Source organism: Talpa occidentalis, unplaced genomic scaffold (assembly GCF_014898055.3).
Source record: "Talpa occidentalis isolate TD23 unplaced genomic scaffold, MPIMG_talOcc4v2.1 talOcc4.8, whole genome shotgun sequence".
Classification (NCBI taxonomy): domain Eukaryota; kingdom Metazoa; phylum Chordata; class Mammalia; order Eulipotyphla; family Talpidae; genus Talpa; species Talpa occidentalis.
In genome coordinates, this window is record NW_023605194.1 from 18,426,502 (window position 1) to 18,444,596 (window position 18,095).

Sequence of the window (18,095 nt, forward strand, 5' to 3'; positions counted from 1 at the left end):
CATAATCCAAATCTGTCTCTGCATCAGTTTCCTCATCAGTAAAGTGGGGGTGATGATGATGATGATGATAGTAACACTTCATAAAATTCCTGAAGGTTAAATAATGAAAATTAGTGCCTGACCCCCAAGTGTCCTCAGAGTCTGCCATAATAACCCTGCATAATACATGCATGCACAGACACACCTTGGTTCCATGTACACATGGACCCACCCACACAAACATGTCCATGGACATGACCTACCTTCCATGTGCTCAGATACATAACCTTGCCCACACCTACCTCCACTCATGCTCAAACTCCACAGTAGGGGACACTGGACTGGAGGTGCCCCTGGAAGGCCCACAGGACTCACTGATGCCTGCACCCTCTGGGCCAGCTGGACCACACCCAGGGTGGCTCAGCCCTAATTGCTCTTGGTGGGGCAGCCGTGACTTTGGTCAGCAGACTCGGTTACAGCAATTGATGTCTGAGCTGCTGGCATCTGGGAGAGGCCTGTCAGCAGCCCTGGGAGCCTTCCCCAGAGGTCTGACTGTGTGGTGCATACCAGTGCTCCCGGGAGGTCCACATGTGCTGGGTGGGCACCTCTGCCCACATTCACTATGCCCGCCTGGGTGGTGCTTGTGCCTGTCCATCTTTGCTCAGTGGAGGGGCCCACAGCAAGCAGGGGCAGGAGGGACTTGAGACTTGAAACCACATGCCTGACTTTGCACATTTCAGTACTGGAATGTGTCCAGAATAGGCCAGTGTCCTCAGGCAAGGTTGGCAGGGGCGACCACACCATGGAGAAAGGAAGGCCTCAAACCCAAGTTTGGGGGTTCACTTGGTTAGAGAGATGCTCATGGTCAGGTGATGATAAGGTCTGGGCTCCCTAGATGTAACTGGTATAGCAGAGATTCCACGGTGGGAAGGACTCAGCCCTCAAACAGCCACAGGACACCCCAGCAGTGTGAGGCTCGGGCATCAAGCTGCCCTGCACTCTGAGCACCTCTGTCACATTTTTGGCCCCTCAGCAAGTCTCCCCAGCTCTCCCCAGCTCCCACTGAGTGCCAGGCCTGAGCAACAGAGTTAGGAGGAGGATCAGGCCCATCCTTCCCTGAGAGTTAGTTCTGAGCCAACAAGTTCAGATCCATCCCTATCTCTGACTCCTGGGCAAGGGAGGGAGCAGAACACATGTGAAAGGGGTCCCAAGGGGTGAAGTAAGGAAGAGGGGAGACCTGAGTCCTGGGATTATGAGGTCCTTGGAGCCAAGGACAAAGATCTGTGCAGGGGGCTGGTTCACAAGATGGCTGTGGAGAGGCAGGGGGAAAACAAGAGGTCAGCCATTTAGTGGACTTATGTGGCATCTGAGCCAACAGCTCAGAGGTGATTGGGCCAGCTCCCCCCTGCAGAGGGACCTGAAAACCCAGAGGGGCAGTGACCAGGCCAGTCCTCCGAGCCAACTAGGCCTGGGCCTCCAGAATCCCCACCCCTGGTCCATGCGCTTGCTCACTCTCCTTCCCCCGCAGCCCCTTTCAGTTTTTTAGATGGTGGTTTTAGGTTCACAGCAAAATTAAGGGAAAGGAAAAGATACAGGCACATATACACCCTGCGCCCCCACACACGCAGCCTCCTCCATTATCCACATCCATCACCACAGCGGTGCATTCACTGCTGCTGGTGACCCCACAGGGGCCGACTGACCACCCAGAACCCACTGTTTACTTAGGTTCACTGGAGCTGAGTGTTCTCAAGAGCACTAAGCCGTGAGCCCACTGCCTTGGATGCAGATATCCATATGGATAGCCTGGGGTGCTTCATGTGCTCTGCAGAGCCGCCAGCAGGGAGTTAAAGGGCTCCCTAGAAAGGGTGGGGTGCAGTGGGCATTAAGACTAACCACAGGCTCTCGGCTCTCCCAGGCCAGCCACACGGGGCAGTGAGGACCTAGTTGAAGAGCGAGGAGATGACCTTGGTTCTGAGGTCCTGTGCAGTGATGGGACTATTCTCTGATCCTCTCCATTGTCATCACGGCTGCCCTAGGGCAGCCATTGTGGGCAGTGATGGGGCCACCAGTGTGCCCAGGGAGAAGCGCTGGGGCCTCTTGTTGGAAACAGTGTGGATTTGGGGATGGTGAGCTGTCATGGACAGAAAAGAGGGTCAGTGCCAAATTGCACCAGGGACAATAAAGCACCGGAATAGTGGGGCACAGAGACAGAGTCCGTGGAGTGCGCCTCTGGGAGGGGCTGAGGGCAAGTAGAGTTGGCAGAGTCCCAAGACCCAGGTGCCCAGGGTACTCTGTTTAGTCTCGCTTGTTTGAATGATGAATGGATGAACAAACACACAAAGAAGGGAAATAAATGCGCCTCAGTCACTTGGTGGTGGCTGTCAAGGGTCACTCAAGGCTAGTGTCCGCTTACTGTGATGGAAATGTCACCACACTTGCAGGGCAGCCGTGAGGAACACCAGCGTGAAGGTAACACTGACCATGATGGGGAAGAGCCGTGGGCCCCGAGCAGGTTCCCAGGAGGCATTTGTGCCTGGACACCATTGAAAGCAGAGAAAGTGGCCAGGCCCCAACCTACACCAGTGGTCCTGGTGGGTTTGAAGGCCCCTCAGTGGTCTGTGTTCCCTTGGTCTTTCCTGCAAGGCCGTTTTCACATGTTGGACATACCATTATTTCCATTTCATTTTTTTTTTTAAAGGTTTTTTTTTTTAAAGACCTCAACAGATTCCATTTTTTTTTTTTTTTGAGATTTATTTATTTATATATATAAGCACTGGGTACAGTCAGAAGCACGGGAGGGTGAGAGAATTCACCAGAGCCAGAGCGGGGAGCAGAGCAGGCAGAAGGACTGAAATACGCTGCTGGGGGGAGCAGCGGGCGGCAGGAGAGGTCTGCGCGCCATGTGGGACCCTCCTCCGGTGGCCGGGGAGCAGCCGGGGATTGAACCAGCGCTGCAGAGGCTGCGGGCAGCTTCGCAACCCAGCGCTCAACCGTTGCATCACTGGGGAGGCCCCCATTTCATTTTTTAACATTTTTCATCAAATATTTGTGTGTGTGGAGGGTGGTCCGGCTGGCCCTATTCTCAGGGAATATGCTGGTTACCTCCCGTGGACAGGCATTTGCCCTGGCCCCGCTGTCTGGCTCTGCGTCACCCCTGCCTCCCTGCACCTCCTCCCCAGGCTGCCCTCCCCTGGCTCTCACCGCGTTCTCCCTTGTCCCCTCTGCAGGCTGGTGGTTCGTGAGCACCTCTGAGGAGCAGGGCTGGGTCCCTGCCACCTACCTGGAGGCCCAGAATGGTACTCGGGATGACTCCGACATCAACACCTCCAAGACTGGGGAAGGTAAGGGGATGGGTTCAGGGGACAGGGGAGCAGCGAGACAATTAGGCAGCTGGTGCCTCTGACCCGAGGAGTGAATCCAGTTCTTTCTGAGGGTGCCCTCCCACTCTTCTCCCCCTGAAACCCTCAGAATCCTGCAAGTGAGTGGGGTGTGTTCCAGCCCCTTCCCTGGGGATTTCATGTTGCCACCGCTGGCCCAGAAGCTCACTTCCTGCCCCAGACCTTTTCCTGCTGGCTGCCATGTGGGGCTAAAATTAGAGGGGACATTCCCTTGGGGTGTAGACCTCAGGCTTTGGCAACTTGTGGGCAGAGACTAGGAGGAACAGTCTCAAGGCTAGACTCCCAGAGCGCCCTCCCTCCCTAAAAAGTCCCAGTTTCTCTGGGGCACCTCATGGCGACCTGCCTTTGCCTCCCCTGCCCCCCACTGCATGGCGGGATGACCCCAAGGATGGTATGCACATAGCTGTGCGTGCACCCTCCTGCTCAGGCCTCCGCTGGGGTGTCTGTTAGACTGGCTGAGGGCGCAAACGTAGAGGGCAGGTCTGTGATTCCTTTCTCAGTGTTACAGGAGCTGGGGGACAGCTCTGGCCCTGGCACCATCTCTGATTAATTCTGATATGGTGAAGTTTTTCTGGGTCTTGTTGCATTTCAATGAGCCTGTCCCTCTCTCCCCACTTCCCCAACCCACCACCAGGCCTGGACAGCCTGTCTGTGGGCTCAGATTCCCCCAAGCAGCCTGCCTGAGCCCAGTGAGCTTCAGCCACCTCCCAGTTTTCTCTGCCTGCTCCTAATGACTTCCAAACCTCCCATGTCCTGGCAGCAGGCACATTTGCCTAACGGTCAGTGGGGACTGTCCAAATGGGCATGTCCGAGCACCAGGGGGATGGAGGCCTGCCACCCAGGACTCAGGTCACTCCAGGCCTGCCTGCCCAGCCCCATTCCATGGTGCCCAGGCCAAAATAAGCAGCACACCCTGCGCCAGCTCCTTATTCATCCTTCCCCTAAATGTCGGCCACTCAGCAGGCGGTTGGAGCCCCGCCCTTCCTCCTGTGTAAATGCTTTTATTTCAGTCCTTGACCAGAGCTGCGGCCCCTGCAGTGTATGTCCACCTGCGACGAATTTCCAGAGACTAGGCCATGTTCCCTGGGAAGGGCTCGGGGCTTCAGGCCGGGTGCTCAGCCTCGCCTGACTGCTCCCCAGCCCTGCACCCCAGCTTGTCTCTGGTGCTATTGCATGTCTGCAGCAGTGGAGGGTCTTGGCCCCGCACACTTGTCTAGGGTGTCTCCAGTCACCAGGCCTCACCTCCTACCTCAATGTACATTTCGCGTGCCAGGCTGCTCAGCACTCACGGCACCTAGAGCAGACCGAGTCTCCGACTGACTCCCAGAGGCCCCTGGCCTGGTGCTGAAATGCCCTCCTCACTCCCCCTGCAGGGCACGTTGCCATTCCTGCTTTCCAGAGGCAAGAGCTGAGCCTTCCGTTCAGTTGCGTGCTTGTCCTCTTAAGCCTTGAGCTCCGCCAGCCTCCTCTGTCTCATGGTCTCCACTGTGTCTTCACACACATCCCCATCAAGCACTGGGCTTGTCAGCTACTCCAGGAGAGGTGTGTGTGGAACTGAAGCCTCGCCTGGGAAGGCAGTGCTGAGAATGAGACCAGAGGGGTGTTGGGTAGACGTTGAAGGACCCCAACACAGAGTGGGTCCGGGGCCAGAAAGAACCTGAGAGGTGTGTGGACATGGGTGCCAGCCTGGCAGAAGACAGTGGGCACTTGGCAAGGAGCAGTAGGAGGTTGTAGAGGACGTGGACCTTGAGAGAGGAAGCCCTGGGCAGTCACTGCAGGTGTGTGTGTGTGTGCAAATACTTTCCTCTGCAAGCTTTTGCTAGACCCTCACCCATCAGTACTCCTGGCAACATTCAGGCAGCTTTGAATTCCACCAGGACTCAGTATCCCAGGCCAGGGACCCCAGCAGCAGTGGTGTGGCTGCCAGTCTTCTGCACCTGCAGCCAAATGACTAGCCCAGCCTGGTCCCCAATCTGGTCTCCTCTACCCCAGTCCATTGCCGCGCCGTCCTAGGTCTGGAGCCCTGTGGAAGAAGCCTTAACCCATCAGCCTCCTGAACAGTTCATGCTTCGTTGCTCTGGAAAGAAGAGATGATTAGCTGTTTTGGTTTATTTCTGTTATAGACACTGTGGTGTATGTTTGTGTTTCTCCTAAAGTCAGGGTGCTGTGTAGAATTCAGAGATGTTAGCGTAGGAAGACTGGGGTGGAGCTGAGACCCCGTCATCCACGGACAACAATGAAGGTCCAAGTGCGACACTGACACGGGGCTTTAGTATCAGGTCAGTCGCCACTCAGAGGTTAAGAAATGGAGGTCTAGAAAGGTATCACCTCCAGAGTCCCCCAGTCAGTTTGTAGCAGAGCCAAGACTAGAACCTGGGCCCAGCCTGTGCTTCTGTACCCCATGGCCCAAACTGCCTCTCCAGGGGGCTGGCGACCCTCCCTGCCCCATCCAGGCCTTCCACATTATTGGCAGGCTCAGGGGGTGGTGGTAGGGGGCATTGGCAGGAAGACAACATCACAGAACCAAGAATCCAAGCTCTGCAGCACAACTGCCCGGACCTGCATGCTGCTGACGTTCAGGTGTGTGATTCGGGGTTAACATCCCCAGGCTTCTGGCTTCCCGTTTCTTAAACAGGGTAGTGCTGACACACTGCTTCAGTGAGGCTGCAGTGCCCCTTCCAGTGGTGTAAACGGGCCAGGGCTACTTGTTGCTAAGGTGGGCCTTGCCTGGACATTAACAGAAGCTCCTCTGTCCCCACGAAGCACCCAGAGGCCAGGTGTCAGCTTCTCCTGTGTGACTTTCTAGGACCTGGCATGATGCAGGGCCTCAGTCCCCTTGTCTCATTTCACAGCAGGCAGGTGGCGTCAACCACCTGAGACAGAAGAGGCTTAGTGAGGGACAGCCGGGGGGACAGAGCAACCTGGCTGTGAACCTGGACTAAACTCACACCTCCTGGCCTTTTGGCCAGTTCCCTGTTCACAAGAGGCCGGTCAAACAGGCCTCTCACCTACCAAAAAGAACTTCCCAGGAGGCTTGGGTAGGGGTTGGCTCAGTGAGTCCCTCTCCAGCCCCCGGCGGCCTGGCACCCTGCTGCCTGGTGCCCAGTCCACTGGGCTTGGCCTGGCCCCAGAGGAAGATGGGGCATCTGGAGCAGGGTCACAGCAAACAAGGGGACCCCATGCAGGACACAGGGACAGTGGTCTAGACAAAAGGGAGAGGCCACAGAAACCTGGGATGGCAGGTCCTCTGCTGTGAGAAACCCCGAGGATAATGGGCTGTAATGTGTCCATCTGTGAGTGTGTGTGTGCCTGTGTCTGTGCGTGCGCACACGTGCATGCATGCACACACGTGTGGTTGTTTCAACACAGCGGTCTGTGTGCCCTGGGTGGGCAGAGACGCAAAGCCTGTGCCCTCATTAGACTGAGTCCCACAGGGATGACTGAGAACGCAGAGAGAGAGGCACACCCAGAGCAGTAAGAGCTGTAAGCCCCAAGAAAAAGGGACCCCAAGTCTCTCCTGGTGCATGGCTTGTCCGCCTGCGGAGGCACATTCGGAGGCAGGACAGGTGAGCGAGCGGGGGCAGCAGACGGAGGGCGCTGTGGTGCAGTGTCCCCTCCTGACACAGCGCCGCCCGGCCGACCCCTTCTGGGGCTGCAGTGACCGACTGTCCTCCTGCCAGGCTGGGGCCCTGAATCCTTGCCACCTCTCAGGCCCACGGGGGTTGACTTCGCTCGAACTTCTCCCATATGCCCATAATGTCCCATCTGCCCCATCCAGCAGACACGTGCCCCTGAGGCTCTGTCCCAGACAGGATGACCCAGGAGTGTCACCCCCACCCACCCTCCCCCCATCTCATCTCACCCTCATCTCCATTCTCTCCGCCGGTTCCTGTCGGCCGCGTTCCCATCGCCATCTCACACCCAGTGTCCAAGAGACGCAAGGCCCATCTGCGGCGCCTGGATCGCCGGTGGACCCTGGGCGGGATGGTCAACAGGCAGCACAGCCGAGGTGACCGTGGGCGCCAGCTTCTCCTCACCCGCAGCTCCCGCCTCTCTCACTAACACCTCTCCCTGGGCTCTGACCTCCCCTGTCCTGCAGCCCCTTCACCAAATGTACCTTTCTCTTGCCTCCTGCAGCGGGGGGCGGGGGCTGGGTGGGTGGAATTGGGCACTGGGAATGGGGGTGACAGTGGGGGTCATGAGACTTAGGACTTGGTTGTGGGGCAGCTGGACCCTAAGAAAGGCCGCATTTGCCCTGGATGCTGCAGGCTCAGGCTAAGAGCGCTGAGCCTATGGTTGTCCCACTGGTCTCTCTCTTCATCGCCTCCTCCCTCTGCGAAAGTGCTCCCCTGGCCAGAGCTGTTTTAGCAATTACTTAGGAACAGAGTAGAAAGAAGGACCAGCCCACAGCCCTCCTCTTCCAGCCAGCTGCCGGGAAACTAGAAGGGGAGCAAGAGCCAGACCCCTTGCAGGCTCCCTGGCAGGGCAGCCAGGGGTTCCAGGTTCCCCAGCACTAGCCTTGGCACTTCAGGGGGGCTGAGCAAAAGGATTCCAGGGAGGCCCTCCCACCACATAGGCAGGTGGGGCACTAACACAGCTGCTGGTTGAGAACTTTCTAACTTAGGGGCCTTCCAACACCCCAAAGCTTGGGAGGTGCGGGAGGATAGGGGCAGGTCTCTGAACAAACCCCTAAATGTCTCCAGGGCCCCCAGGCCAGTGGGTGGCCCAATTCTCCTAACTCCTGGAGAGCTCAGCGTGTGTGCTCCAGCAGGGCCAGCACAGCTGGAAGGGTGGCCTCTCCAGAATAGCGGGGATGCTCCCTGACTTGGGCCCCACCCCCAAAGTTTGTCCCTGAACAACCGTGAGACCATGTTTGGGTATCGGCCTCGAGCCCCAGGCAGAGGAAGCCTGAACTCCAGGGTGGCCACCACCCGGGACTGGCTCGGCCTCAGCTCAGAGCACTGGCTCTGAGGAGCCTCGCCTGTCCTGCGTGTGGAGGGCGGGTGGACCCTAGAGGCTGATGCAGGGCAGAGGCCCAGGCATGGGAACAGCAAGAACAGACTGAATGTAAAGCAGAGACTCCCTGAAGCTAGAGGGGCGGGCTGCATTACTGGGGGGGTCGGGCTGGGACGTAGTACAGAGCCTTGGTGGCAAGAGAATGGGATGCTGGCCTGGAAAACCAGCAGAGAGAAAGGTCTGGCCTTCCCCATCCCCTCCAGCATCTGCTCCAAACACCATGATGCACCGGCCCTAAACAAAACTGTCTCCACAGCCACAGGGACACACAGACACACGTTGCGGGTGCAGCGCTGCTGCCCATCGTGTCCCACCCCCACCAGGTATGGGTGTGTGTGTGCACCCTCAGTCCTGTGCTCTTACCACCCCAGGGGCACACATGTAATCCCACTCATGCAGCCACATGCGGAGGGTTCCTGGGAGACGCTGTTTATAGTCACAGATGCACTGTCACACCCCGTGTACTCATGTACGCCACATCACATGCATACCCCACTGCAGTGCTGCAGGTGCACATGTGGCCATGTACGCAGTGCCATGTACGCAGCCCCTTATGCCACATGCACACGAGCAGTGCAGTCACAATCACAGGCAGCGATGCATGTGGACACAGATACCCCACTCAGTGCGTCAGCCTGTGGTCACTCCTACATATACAGAAGCAAATAAAAGCCCACGCTTCTCTCCCTCTGTCTCTTAAATAAGAGCGCTAAACAACATAATTTCCCAGTCTTAGCCTTATGGACTGTTAAATCAGGCAGCCAAGAAAAACTTGCAGAAAGTTGGCAGGGAGAAGCTTCTCTGCAAGCAGCCGAGCTGATCGGGGGAAGCAGGCAGTGGGTCATATGTAACGAGACAAGAGAAAAGCAGTGCTTCCCCAGGGCCTCCATTCCCTCAGCCAACCAGGCCTTGGAATCAAAAGGCCCTTGCAGTGAGGTTGGGTAAGTCGTGGGGGCCGGGAGGGGAGCCCAGGAGACTGCTGACGGAGGGGAAACTGTTTGGAAAGAGGAGGCGTCTGTGGTTTGGAAACTGCAGGGCTCTCCAGCCCCTGCCTCCAAAACCAGAACAGGCCTGTCCACCTCCCCCCGCCACCCACCCACCCAGCAGGCGGCCTGGCCAGCCCTCCCTTTGGTGGCTTCAGCCTAGGCCTCCCTGAAGCCCTGGGATGCCCCCCAGAACTCACAGGCTTCTCCTTCCTCCATTCCATTGTCTAGAGACCCCAACCAACCCGAATGACTTGGTCACACACTGAGGCCATCTCTGGGCATTCCCTTCGTGGGTCCCTGGAGGGCTTGTGGGCCGGGTCTAGCAGAGGGTCTGGCTCTGCATCTCCCTCGGGGAAAGCCTCACCCTGGGGCCTGAGACTGCATGGCATGTGTTGGTGTGGAGGTAACCCACACCTCTGAGTCAGCCTGGCAGAAAACCGAGCCACCAAACAGACAAGTTGGAAGAGTTGGTCTGGCTGCCTTGACCCACCTGGGCCCAGGGTTCTGAATTCTCATCCCGTGGAACCTGCACAGTGACAGGCAGGGCAGGCCTCTGAGCCAGCCAGACCTCTTCTGGGGAGCCGACAAACTTCCAGACATCTGTGTTCACGTTAGCCCAGGAGCAAGAACAGAACCTTTTACGGGAAGAGCTCAGCTTACTGGGCGAAGCTGAAATCCTTTGTTCTACCCACCCGGGAGTACAGGGGAGAGCAGGTGCTTTCATGGCCCGGGCTGTGGAGGCCGGAGCTCAGACCTGGCAACCCCAGAGCTGAGCCCACGTGAGAGGTGCGAGCAGCAGTGTCTGCCATGCAGCAGTGCAGGGCTCCTCTGATCTCCCAAGAGAAGAACTGTAGGTTTTCGCCTCAAAAGCAGCTTTGCCTAGGAAAACTTTTAATGATGGCTTCCTGCTCGAACCACAGGCTTTTAAAAATAGTCCAGCTGAACAAAGACAAAATGTGGAGTCCAGGCCTCGCCTCACCCTAACCTCAGAGCTGGAGCTCCAGATCCCCCTCCGGCCTCCACCCTGGCCAAGATTTATCATGCCCCACTGGAAAGTGGAGTGGGACCAGGGGCAGCAGGAGAGTGGAGGTTGGACTGAAGATCACGGAACTTCTCAAAGGCCCAAGTCAGAATCTGGTTGGACAGGGTTCTCGGGCAATCTTGGCAGCTCTCACGAGCATGGCTGAATTAGAGTCAGAAAACTTGGAGGCGCACGTCGATGCTGAGGAGGACCTGTGCAGTGAAGGAGAACATGCGGAGGGAGGCCCAGGGTCTCACCATCTCCCGCAGCCTCTCAGGTTCACCGGTGCCTCTTCTCAGCCCGACAGGGCGGTCACCTCCATCCCAGCAGGAGCAGCTATCTCCACTCAGCACAGCCCCCCAGACAGGATCATCAGGGAAGAAGGAGCACGTGGCTCTGCTGCTGCAGGGAGGAGGGTGGCAGCTGCCCCCAGGGTCCAGCTGAGGCATCCAGGGGGTGATTGGCAGAGTTGGGGGCAGGAGTATGTGAGCAGGCATCTTGGAGACCACCAACAGCCCGCCACTTTGAGCCCACAGAAAGCTGCCTGCTTGGTGCCCAGCTCGGCCCCCTCTCTTCATTGATGCATTCCATCCCCTCTTTGGAGCTCCTGCTGTGAGCTAGGTGCCATCTCAGTCCCTGGGGACCACTCCAGCAGAGGGAACAGCAGAGGTTGAGATCGCCAGTCCCCCCACCTCTTTCTGCTCTGCATTCCCTCAGAGGGTGAGAGTGGGGAAGTGTTTCTCCTCCTGATGTCCGAGTGGCCCTCTGGGCAGGTTCCCAGAAAGCAGGGTGCCTATGGCCTGCTGAGGGTCTAGCAAGTCTAGGTGGAGATGGACCCCAGCAGACACAGAAGAAACACCTCTGGGGCAGCCTGAGCAAGGACCGTGTGGAGGCAGCAGGTGCGCTGTGTGGAGAGAAGCTGAAGTGAACCCAGGAAGACACAGTGCTGAGCCCCTGCATGCCTCCCTCCCCAGCTCTCCTGATGACACTTGGGGGCTCTCTCCCAGTGCCAGCAGCAGCCCTCACACAAGGCTCGTGGTCACACGAGCAGAGCAGGCAATTCCCCCACGGGGTCCTACCACACTGCATGGCCAGCTCAGCACGCTGCCCTCCAGAGGACACAAGGGCCCACTCCAGACCCTGAGGACCCACCTGCTTGTGCTGTGCTTGGTCCAGTGGCCACTGTCCACTTGGCTGTGGGACCCCCTCTTATCAAGGTCCATGGAACATCCGTTCCCCTGTTCCTCTTGGAAAAATTACGGGATGAGGTAGTCAGCCTAGTGCTCAGGGAGGCTTCACTGAGGAGCTGCCCTGGGAGCTGCCAGAAGGTCAGGCAGGAAGGATTTAAGGTGCTGAGGTGCAGGAGGGCCAGGAGAGCAAGTCTGGGACAGAGAAGCGCGTGTGTGCATTCAGCCGAGGAGAGGGGGTGCTCGGGGCCTCCAGGCATTCGAGGGACACCCAGGTGGTTCTCATACTTCCTGACACAGCCCCCATGAGGGACAGTCCCTCCTGGCCCTGCCTTCAGGGGCTGGGGAGCTCCTGAGGTGCTGAGGACTCCGGGCCCCAGCAATCTGGCTGCCGTTCTTGGGCTGGGAAGCTGAGAGCCAAGTTCAATGCTGAGGGTTTGGTTGAGCCACTGGAGTCTTAGCTGGCTGGCTTGGCTCCCACTAGGAGCAACAGTGAGGCCTGCTCTTTTTCTCTCCCTTCCCTGGAAAAGCCAGAAGCTGATGCAGTGCACCTTGGCAACCAGGTAGGCAAGGCCAGTCCAGGGGAGCAAAAGGAAGAGACAAAGGAGGACCTGCACCCCAACCTTGAATAACTGTTCTCTTGCTTCTCCCACCACCCACAGAGGAGAAGTATGTCACTGTGCAGCCTTACACCAGCCAAAGCAAGGACGAGATTGGCTTTGAGAAGGGAGTCACTGTGGAGGTGATCCGGAAGAATTTGGAGGGCTGGTGGTACATCAGGTAGGAGCCCCAGCAGTGGAACAGGATGCTTCTGCCACCCTGGGGCCGAGGCACAGACCCTGGGCAGCAGAGCAGAGTGGCCGAGGGCACCAGTTGGTAGGACCCGCAGCCTGGGCTTGGCTGCTCCAAGTCTGCACAGCTGAACAACTCGAACACAGCACTCGTCTTGCAGATTCTCTGGAGACACGTAAAGCAGAACCCACACTGCAGCCAGCGGGCACCAGAGCCCCGGCTCAGCTTGCAGGCAGCAGTGCAGTCTCTTCTGTGTATCCTGCGACAGGGCCCAGAACATCTGAATTTGGTTTTCTGTGTCCAGCCCTGGCTGCCTGGTGTGCTCTATAGCCTGGGCTGCTAGGAGCACTGGAGCACTGGCGTCCACAGGCCTTGCTGCAGGCTCTGAGCTCAGCTTCCACGCTGCAGGCCTGGCTCATGTGGCTGGTTGCAAGAGCTGGGGCAGAAGTAAGACTGAGCCCAGGGTAGTCAGAGCCTCTCCCTACCTTTCCCACCCCAAGGCCTAACCACACCTGCCACTGAGAACCCCATTTGGGAGGGTGAGTAGGGGAGCAGGGCGCTTTCCTGATGTTCTTGGAAGCAAATGAAACCCTGTGGGCTTCGTTCATCTCTGCCCTTCCAAGTCCTGCTCTCTGGTCCCCTCTGCCCAGGGGCAGCGAGGTGGCCTGGGCCCTCCAGGGGGTCTTGGCCTGGGCCCTCCAGGGGGTCTTGCTCACAGCAAATGTTTCCAGCTCTCTTGGAACTGGCTCTGCTGTGATGATTTTTCCCAGCTTCTCTCTTCTCTGCTTGTGGCCCATCCAACAAAATGTACCATATCTGTGGACTCTGGGGACCATCTCTTCAACACTCTCTACCTGGAACCCCCAACCCAATGTTCTGAACTGGCCCCCATGGCAGGAACAGGATTGGCCAGGTATTGCAAGCACTCGTGAAACATTTGTCAGGCCACCGCTGGCTGTGACATTGACATTGTTCTGTGCTGATGGGTAGGGTGAGGGTCCCTGACCACATGGCATTAAACCTTCCTATGGACTGACAGGACATCGCTGTCCTTGTCCCGTGCACGTGGTCAGGAAGGCTGAGGTAGGACAGAACTGAGCGCCTGGACATGTGTTGCCCAAAGCCACTGCCCTGACACTTTCCTGTTCTCCTAGCAATGAAAACTATAGCCAGCCCCACAGTTCAGCAACCACACATCTGCAGTGAACATCCTGGCAGGCTGGTGTCCTAAATCGCCTGCCTGGAGCTTATCTGTGAGTCTGCTGGGTATTTACAGATTTCTAAAACCACCAACCAAGTCACCCTGAGCTTGCTCTGTTCGTCAGTGCTTGTCCCCCGCGCCTACCCCTTTAGCCAGTGGCAGCTTCAACTGCAAAATCCCTGCAGTAAGGCTCCGCCTTCAGAACGCTGCCAGACGCCCCTTAAATATGTCATTTCCCAGCATTCCAAGCTCAGTGTTGATCCTCATTTCCTGTCTTTCTTCTCCGTCCCCTCCCCCACCCCCCCCCCCCACGCACACAAGCCCACCCCCTCTCTCCATCCCTCCTTTTCCAGTTTGCTTCCCTCTGGAGTCATTCCATTCTCCAGAGCTGGAAAGCAGATGTGAGCAGAGTTAGACTCAGACACACGAGCCACTCCTGATTCCCTCGCTGGAATCTAATTTTATCCATGTAACACGAAGGAACACAACAGGTGTTGAGATGGGAGCACTCTGGGCATTGAGCAGACCTGCCGTCCCTCCAAGAGACCCCACTCCTCATCTCTCTACAGTGTTCTAATAGGAAAATGTCGGCAGTGGCCGGCAGGTTCATCTTGACCTTCTCACTGAGATGCAAGAACACTGCATTTAGGCCAGACGCTGCCAACAGCTGCTGTGTGAGCCTCTTCTACTTGCTTTGCTTCTCTGAGCTTTAGGTGTTGGCTAATTTGTCCTGTATCTTAACTAGTTGCTTTTATTGACCCCTGAAATCCTGTGCTTCACATGTACCTGTTACATTGGGAAAGCAGACAAGCCCCCTGCCTTCCATCCCATTTGCTCATTGATATCTCCCTTCCAAGCCCCAAATAAGGGCCATGCAGGTGAGCTTGGAACCACCTGCCTGCGGGGTGAACGTTAGAAGCCACCCCCTACCTGAACTTCCAGCAAAGCTCAAATACACTGATAAACTTCAGCTTCTGCAATTGCTTTTCCTCCCTCCTAGAGAGTACCCAAGAACAAGGTCATTGGAGAGACAGGATGAGGGATTGTCAGTCACCTGGCATGGAGCAGCTGCTCCAGGGAGCCAGATGTGTCCCAGGGGGTAGATGGGAACACAGCACCCCAGACTCGGGGGCATTGGCCAGCTACTGCCGGCCAGGAAGGCAGTTCCCAGTGGGCTTGGTAGAAGCACACCACCACAGGAAAGAAAGGGAAAAGCTTGTTTATGGAAGTCATCGAGTCACCTAAAATTAAGTCACCCTTGTCATTTGCCTTTTGCTTTTGTTTAGGAATTTTTGTGTTGTTTCGTTTTGCCATGCCAAAGGTTTTCATTTTATCCAGTGGTGCATTTAGTCTTTTCATTTATGGTTTTAACTCTTGGAATATCCCATTTAGGATTTTCTCAATCCCCAAGACTAGGCAAATCTTTTTAACTTGAATTTTTTATTTAGCTATACAGTGTTAGACCAGGATCTTGCTTGATCCTAAATGGATCATCAGTGGTCCCAGATCACTCATTAAATAATCCAGCCACACCCCACTTCTGTGGACTTCCCCGGGGAGCCTATTCCACCGGCCACCCTGCAGCATTGACCCTCCTGCACTCAGCCACTCTCTGTGCAGACCTTTCCTTCCAGTGCTCTCAGTGCATCTGTCCTTCTGGATAAATTCACAGCTACTCTATCCCTGCATTTTGTCGAAGGGAAAAAAATGAGTTTCAGGGTCAGGTACCATAGTCCGGAACTCGGTTTCACTCACCTGTGCTTCCTCCTCCGTCTCTAATAACAGCCCCCCTTTTAACCCGCCCTTTCTCGCGTCTTACCTCTAGATCACTCTATACAGATTGCTATACAGACAGTCTACCCTGTGGGCAACCCACAATTTAAGGAATTTTCGAATCTCAAGGTCCCACATTTGCCTGACTGCAGAGAATGAGAACCCACCCCAAGAGGGATCAGGCAAAGAAGAAAGAGGCAGGGGGAGAAAAGGGAATCTAGGTGTCTCTTCCACTTGTCCTCAGTTCCAGTTGTCTCCAGAGTAGAGTGAGATACACAAACCCCTTCCAGAAGACGGTGGAGTCTCAGCTGGGTGAGGCCAGATGGAGCCTGGGGCCTGGAAGTAGGGAGCGAAGTCGGGCATGAGCACTCTGCTGACCCCCTGTCTGTTCCTCCCCACAGATACCTGGGCAAAGAGGGCTGGGCACCAGCATCCTACCTGAAGAAAGCCAAGGATGACCTGCCAGCCCGGAAGAAGAATCTGGCAGGCCCAGTGGAGATCATCGGGAACATCATGGAGATCAGCAACCTGCTGAACAAGAAGGTTTCAGGGGACAAGGAGACTCCACCGGCTGAAGGCGAGGGCCCCGAGGCCCCTATTGCCAAGAAGGAAATTAGCCTGCCCATCCTCTGCAACGCCTCCAATGGCAGTGCCCTGGGGGTCCCCGAGAGGACCGTCTCCAAGTTGGCCCAGGGCTCCCCAGCTGTGGCCAGGATTGCCCCACAGAGGGCCCAGATCAGTAAGAGCCTCACTTACCCCAGGTCCTGGTTGCAAAGCTCTTTTTCAAGTTGGCATGAGGTGCAAGGAAAGCCATAGGGGTGTGTAGGACCCCATGTCCTCTTCTTCCTGAGATAGACTGACCCCCGACCCCAGCCTCATTCTGTCAACCGTTGTCTCATGCTTATTCCAAGAAAGGACAAAGCAATTCCTCCAAACCCTCTACTGGAGATAAATTACTAGAATGTATGTGCTGGCAGCATCCCTCCTTCCCTGGAGAGCCAAGAATGGCTGGTGCAGATAAGTGCAATCCCCAGGCTGTGAAATGTGGGCCCAGTCTGCAAGGCTGCTGTTTGGAGCAACAGGGGAGTGGTACACCCTTCTGGGCCTGCCCCCTCACCCCTGTCGCTTTCCACCAGTTAGTGGAAGCTAAAAGGATTGGAAGGGGTGACTTTTCCTCTCTCCACAAGCAATTTTAAGGTACATTCTTCAGGAATCTCCGTTATTTTACAGGAGAAACCCAGAGCTTGGTCACCCTCCAAATCTCTCTGCATCTCTGGGTCACCAGTGCCTTCAGTGGAGGGGTAAAGTGTTCTCTGAGAGGAAAGCTTCTGTTTGTGCCCAGCTAGCCTTCAACTCTGGAGGAAAACTGTTAGTGGTTAAGTTAGCTCTTGTGCCTGAAACCTTTTGGGCAATCAGTTGGGAAATATTTGGCGGTCGCCTTCTCTTGCCTGGCATTGTGCTACCTCCTAGAAATTTAGTAGTAAGCAAAAAGTACATTTCTGCTCCTCTGAAAATCTGATCAAGCCGTCTACCCTTTTGTCTGAAAAATGCCTCTGTGCCCACACAATATGAAATGTGCACATCATTTTAGAGGGCTCATGGCCCCTATCAGTACAGCCGAGGAAACGTAAAGGCCTGTGGTTTTCCAGCTAGTGCCTATAGTGACTGGGAGCTGGGATCCTTCCTCAATGTGGGGTGAAGGCATGGACTGCCAGGATCAGGAGGCAGTCACCTCAGGGGAGGGAAGGAAGCGCGGGGTTTTCCGGCCAGGAGTTCTGAAGCTTTATTTCTTCTAGGCTCCCCAAACCTAAGGACGAGACCTCCACCTCGCAGAGAATCCAGCCTGGTATGTGTGTTGCATTTTTGTTCCTTTTCGGGGGGTGCACCGTAGCAGTCCCAGTTAGTTGAAGTCTGTTCTTCCAGAAGTTTCCCAGGGCCCTGAAGAAGCCTCCAGCTTTGTCAAGCAGAGAATGAAGGGAATCCTCAAGTCCCAGCCTTTCTGGAGGCCTGGCTGGATAGTGTCATCGAAAACTCATTGCAGTCCAAAGCAAAATAAATTCATCCTGGCCACTGCGATGGCAGACATAAACATTTAGACTGACCGGCAAGAGTGTCCGGCCGGGGCATTGCCAGGGCCTGGAAATAGGGCCGCTGTCCAGGGACCCTGGAAGCCTTTCAGCTTTGCCTTACTTGCTTGGGACTGAGATGGGTGAGGGCACTACCACAGCCTGGGAGGCAGAGGGCAGACTGCAGCCTCCAGGAAGGGGGGCGAGGGGCAAGAACTGGCTTATGCTGCAGATTAAAGAGACTCAGTGCTGCCCAGACTCCCTGGCTTCTGTGGGTGGGTTTCTTGGTATCCAGACTATTGGGAGGGCAACTGTGCCATCAGGGTAATAGGGCTGGGGCAGCTGTGAAGGGGATGGCAGGCTGAGAGCGCTAGAACAGGGCAGTGGGAAGCATGGGGCTTCAAGCCTGCCAGGCATGAGTTAATATTCCACCCCTGACACTTAAGAACAGTGAGACCCTGGCAAGTTGCTTAAAACATACCCTTCCCCTGCCCCTCAGGCCTCGGGTTCCTTATCTGTGAGATGGGGACAGACCCCGCTGTCTCCTAGGGCTATTGGAAGCATCAAATGAACTACGTGTAGAGGGCTGGGAAGTGGGCTTCAATTTCCTCTGTCAACTGTGACTGTTTGGAAGGACTACCTGCTTGTGTGGGGGGCCGGGGGAGAGATTCCT

The 18,095-nt window shown here is 56.3% G+C and overlaps 1 protein-coding gene across 4 annotated transcripts in view; it reads left to right on the top strand.

Annotated features, from left to right (window-relative positions):
* The window catches only part of SH3PXD2A (SH3 and PX domains 2A), a 210,767-nt gene that overhangs the window by 179,206 nt on the left and 13,466 nt on the right, over positions 1-18,095 (top strand). For all 4 annotated transcript variants that reach the window (XM_037497578.2, XM_037497573.2, XM_054690130.1 and 1 more), the window contains 5 exons: positions 3,210-3,323; positions 7,306-7,389; positions 12,253-12,370; positions 15,758-16,095; positions 17,153-17,202. In XM_037497578.2, the coding sequence (XP_037353475.1) occupies positions 3,210-3,323; positions 7,306-7,389; positions 12,253-12,370; positions 15,758-16,095; positions 17,153-17,202 (704 nt within the window). The remainder of the gene's footprint in view (positions 1-3,209; positions 3,324-7,305; positions 7,390-12,252; positions 12,371-15,757; positions 16,096-17,152; positions 17,203-18,095) is intronic.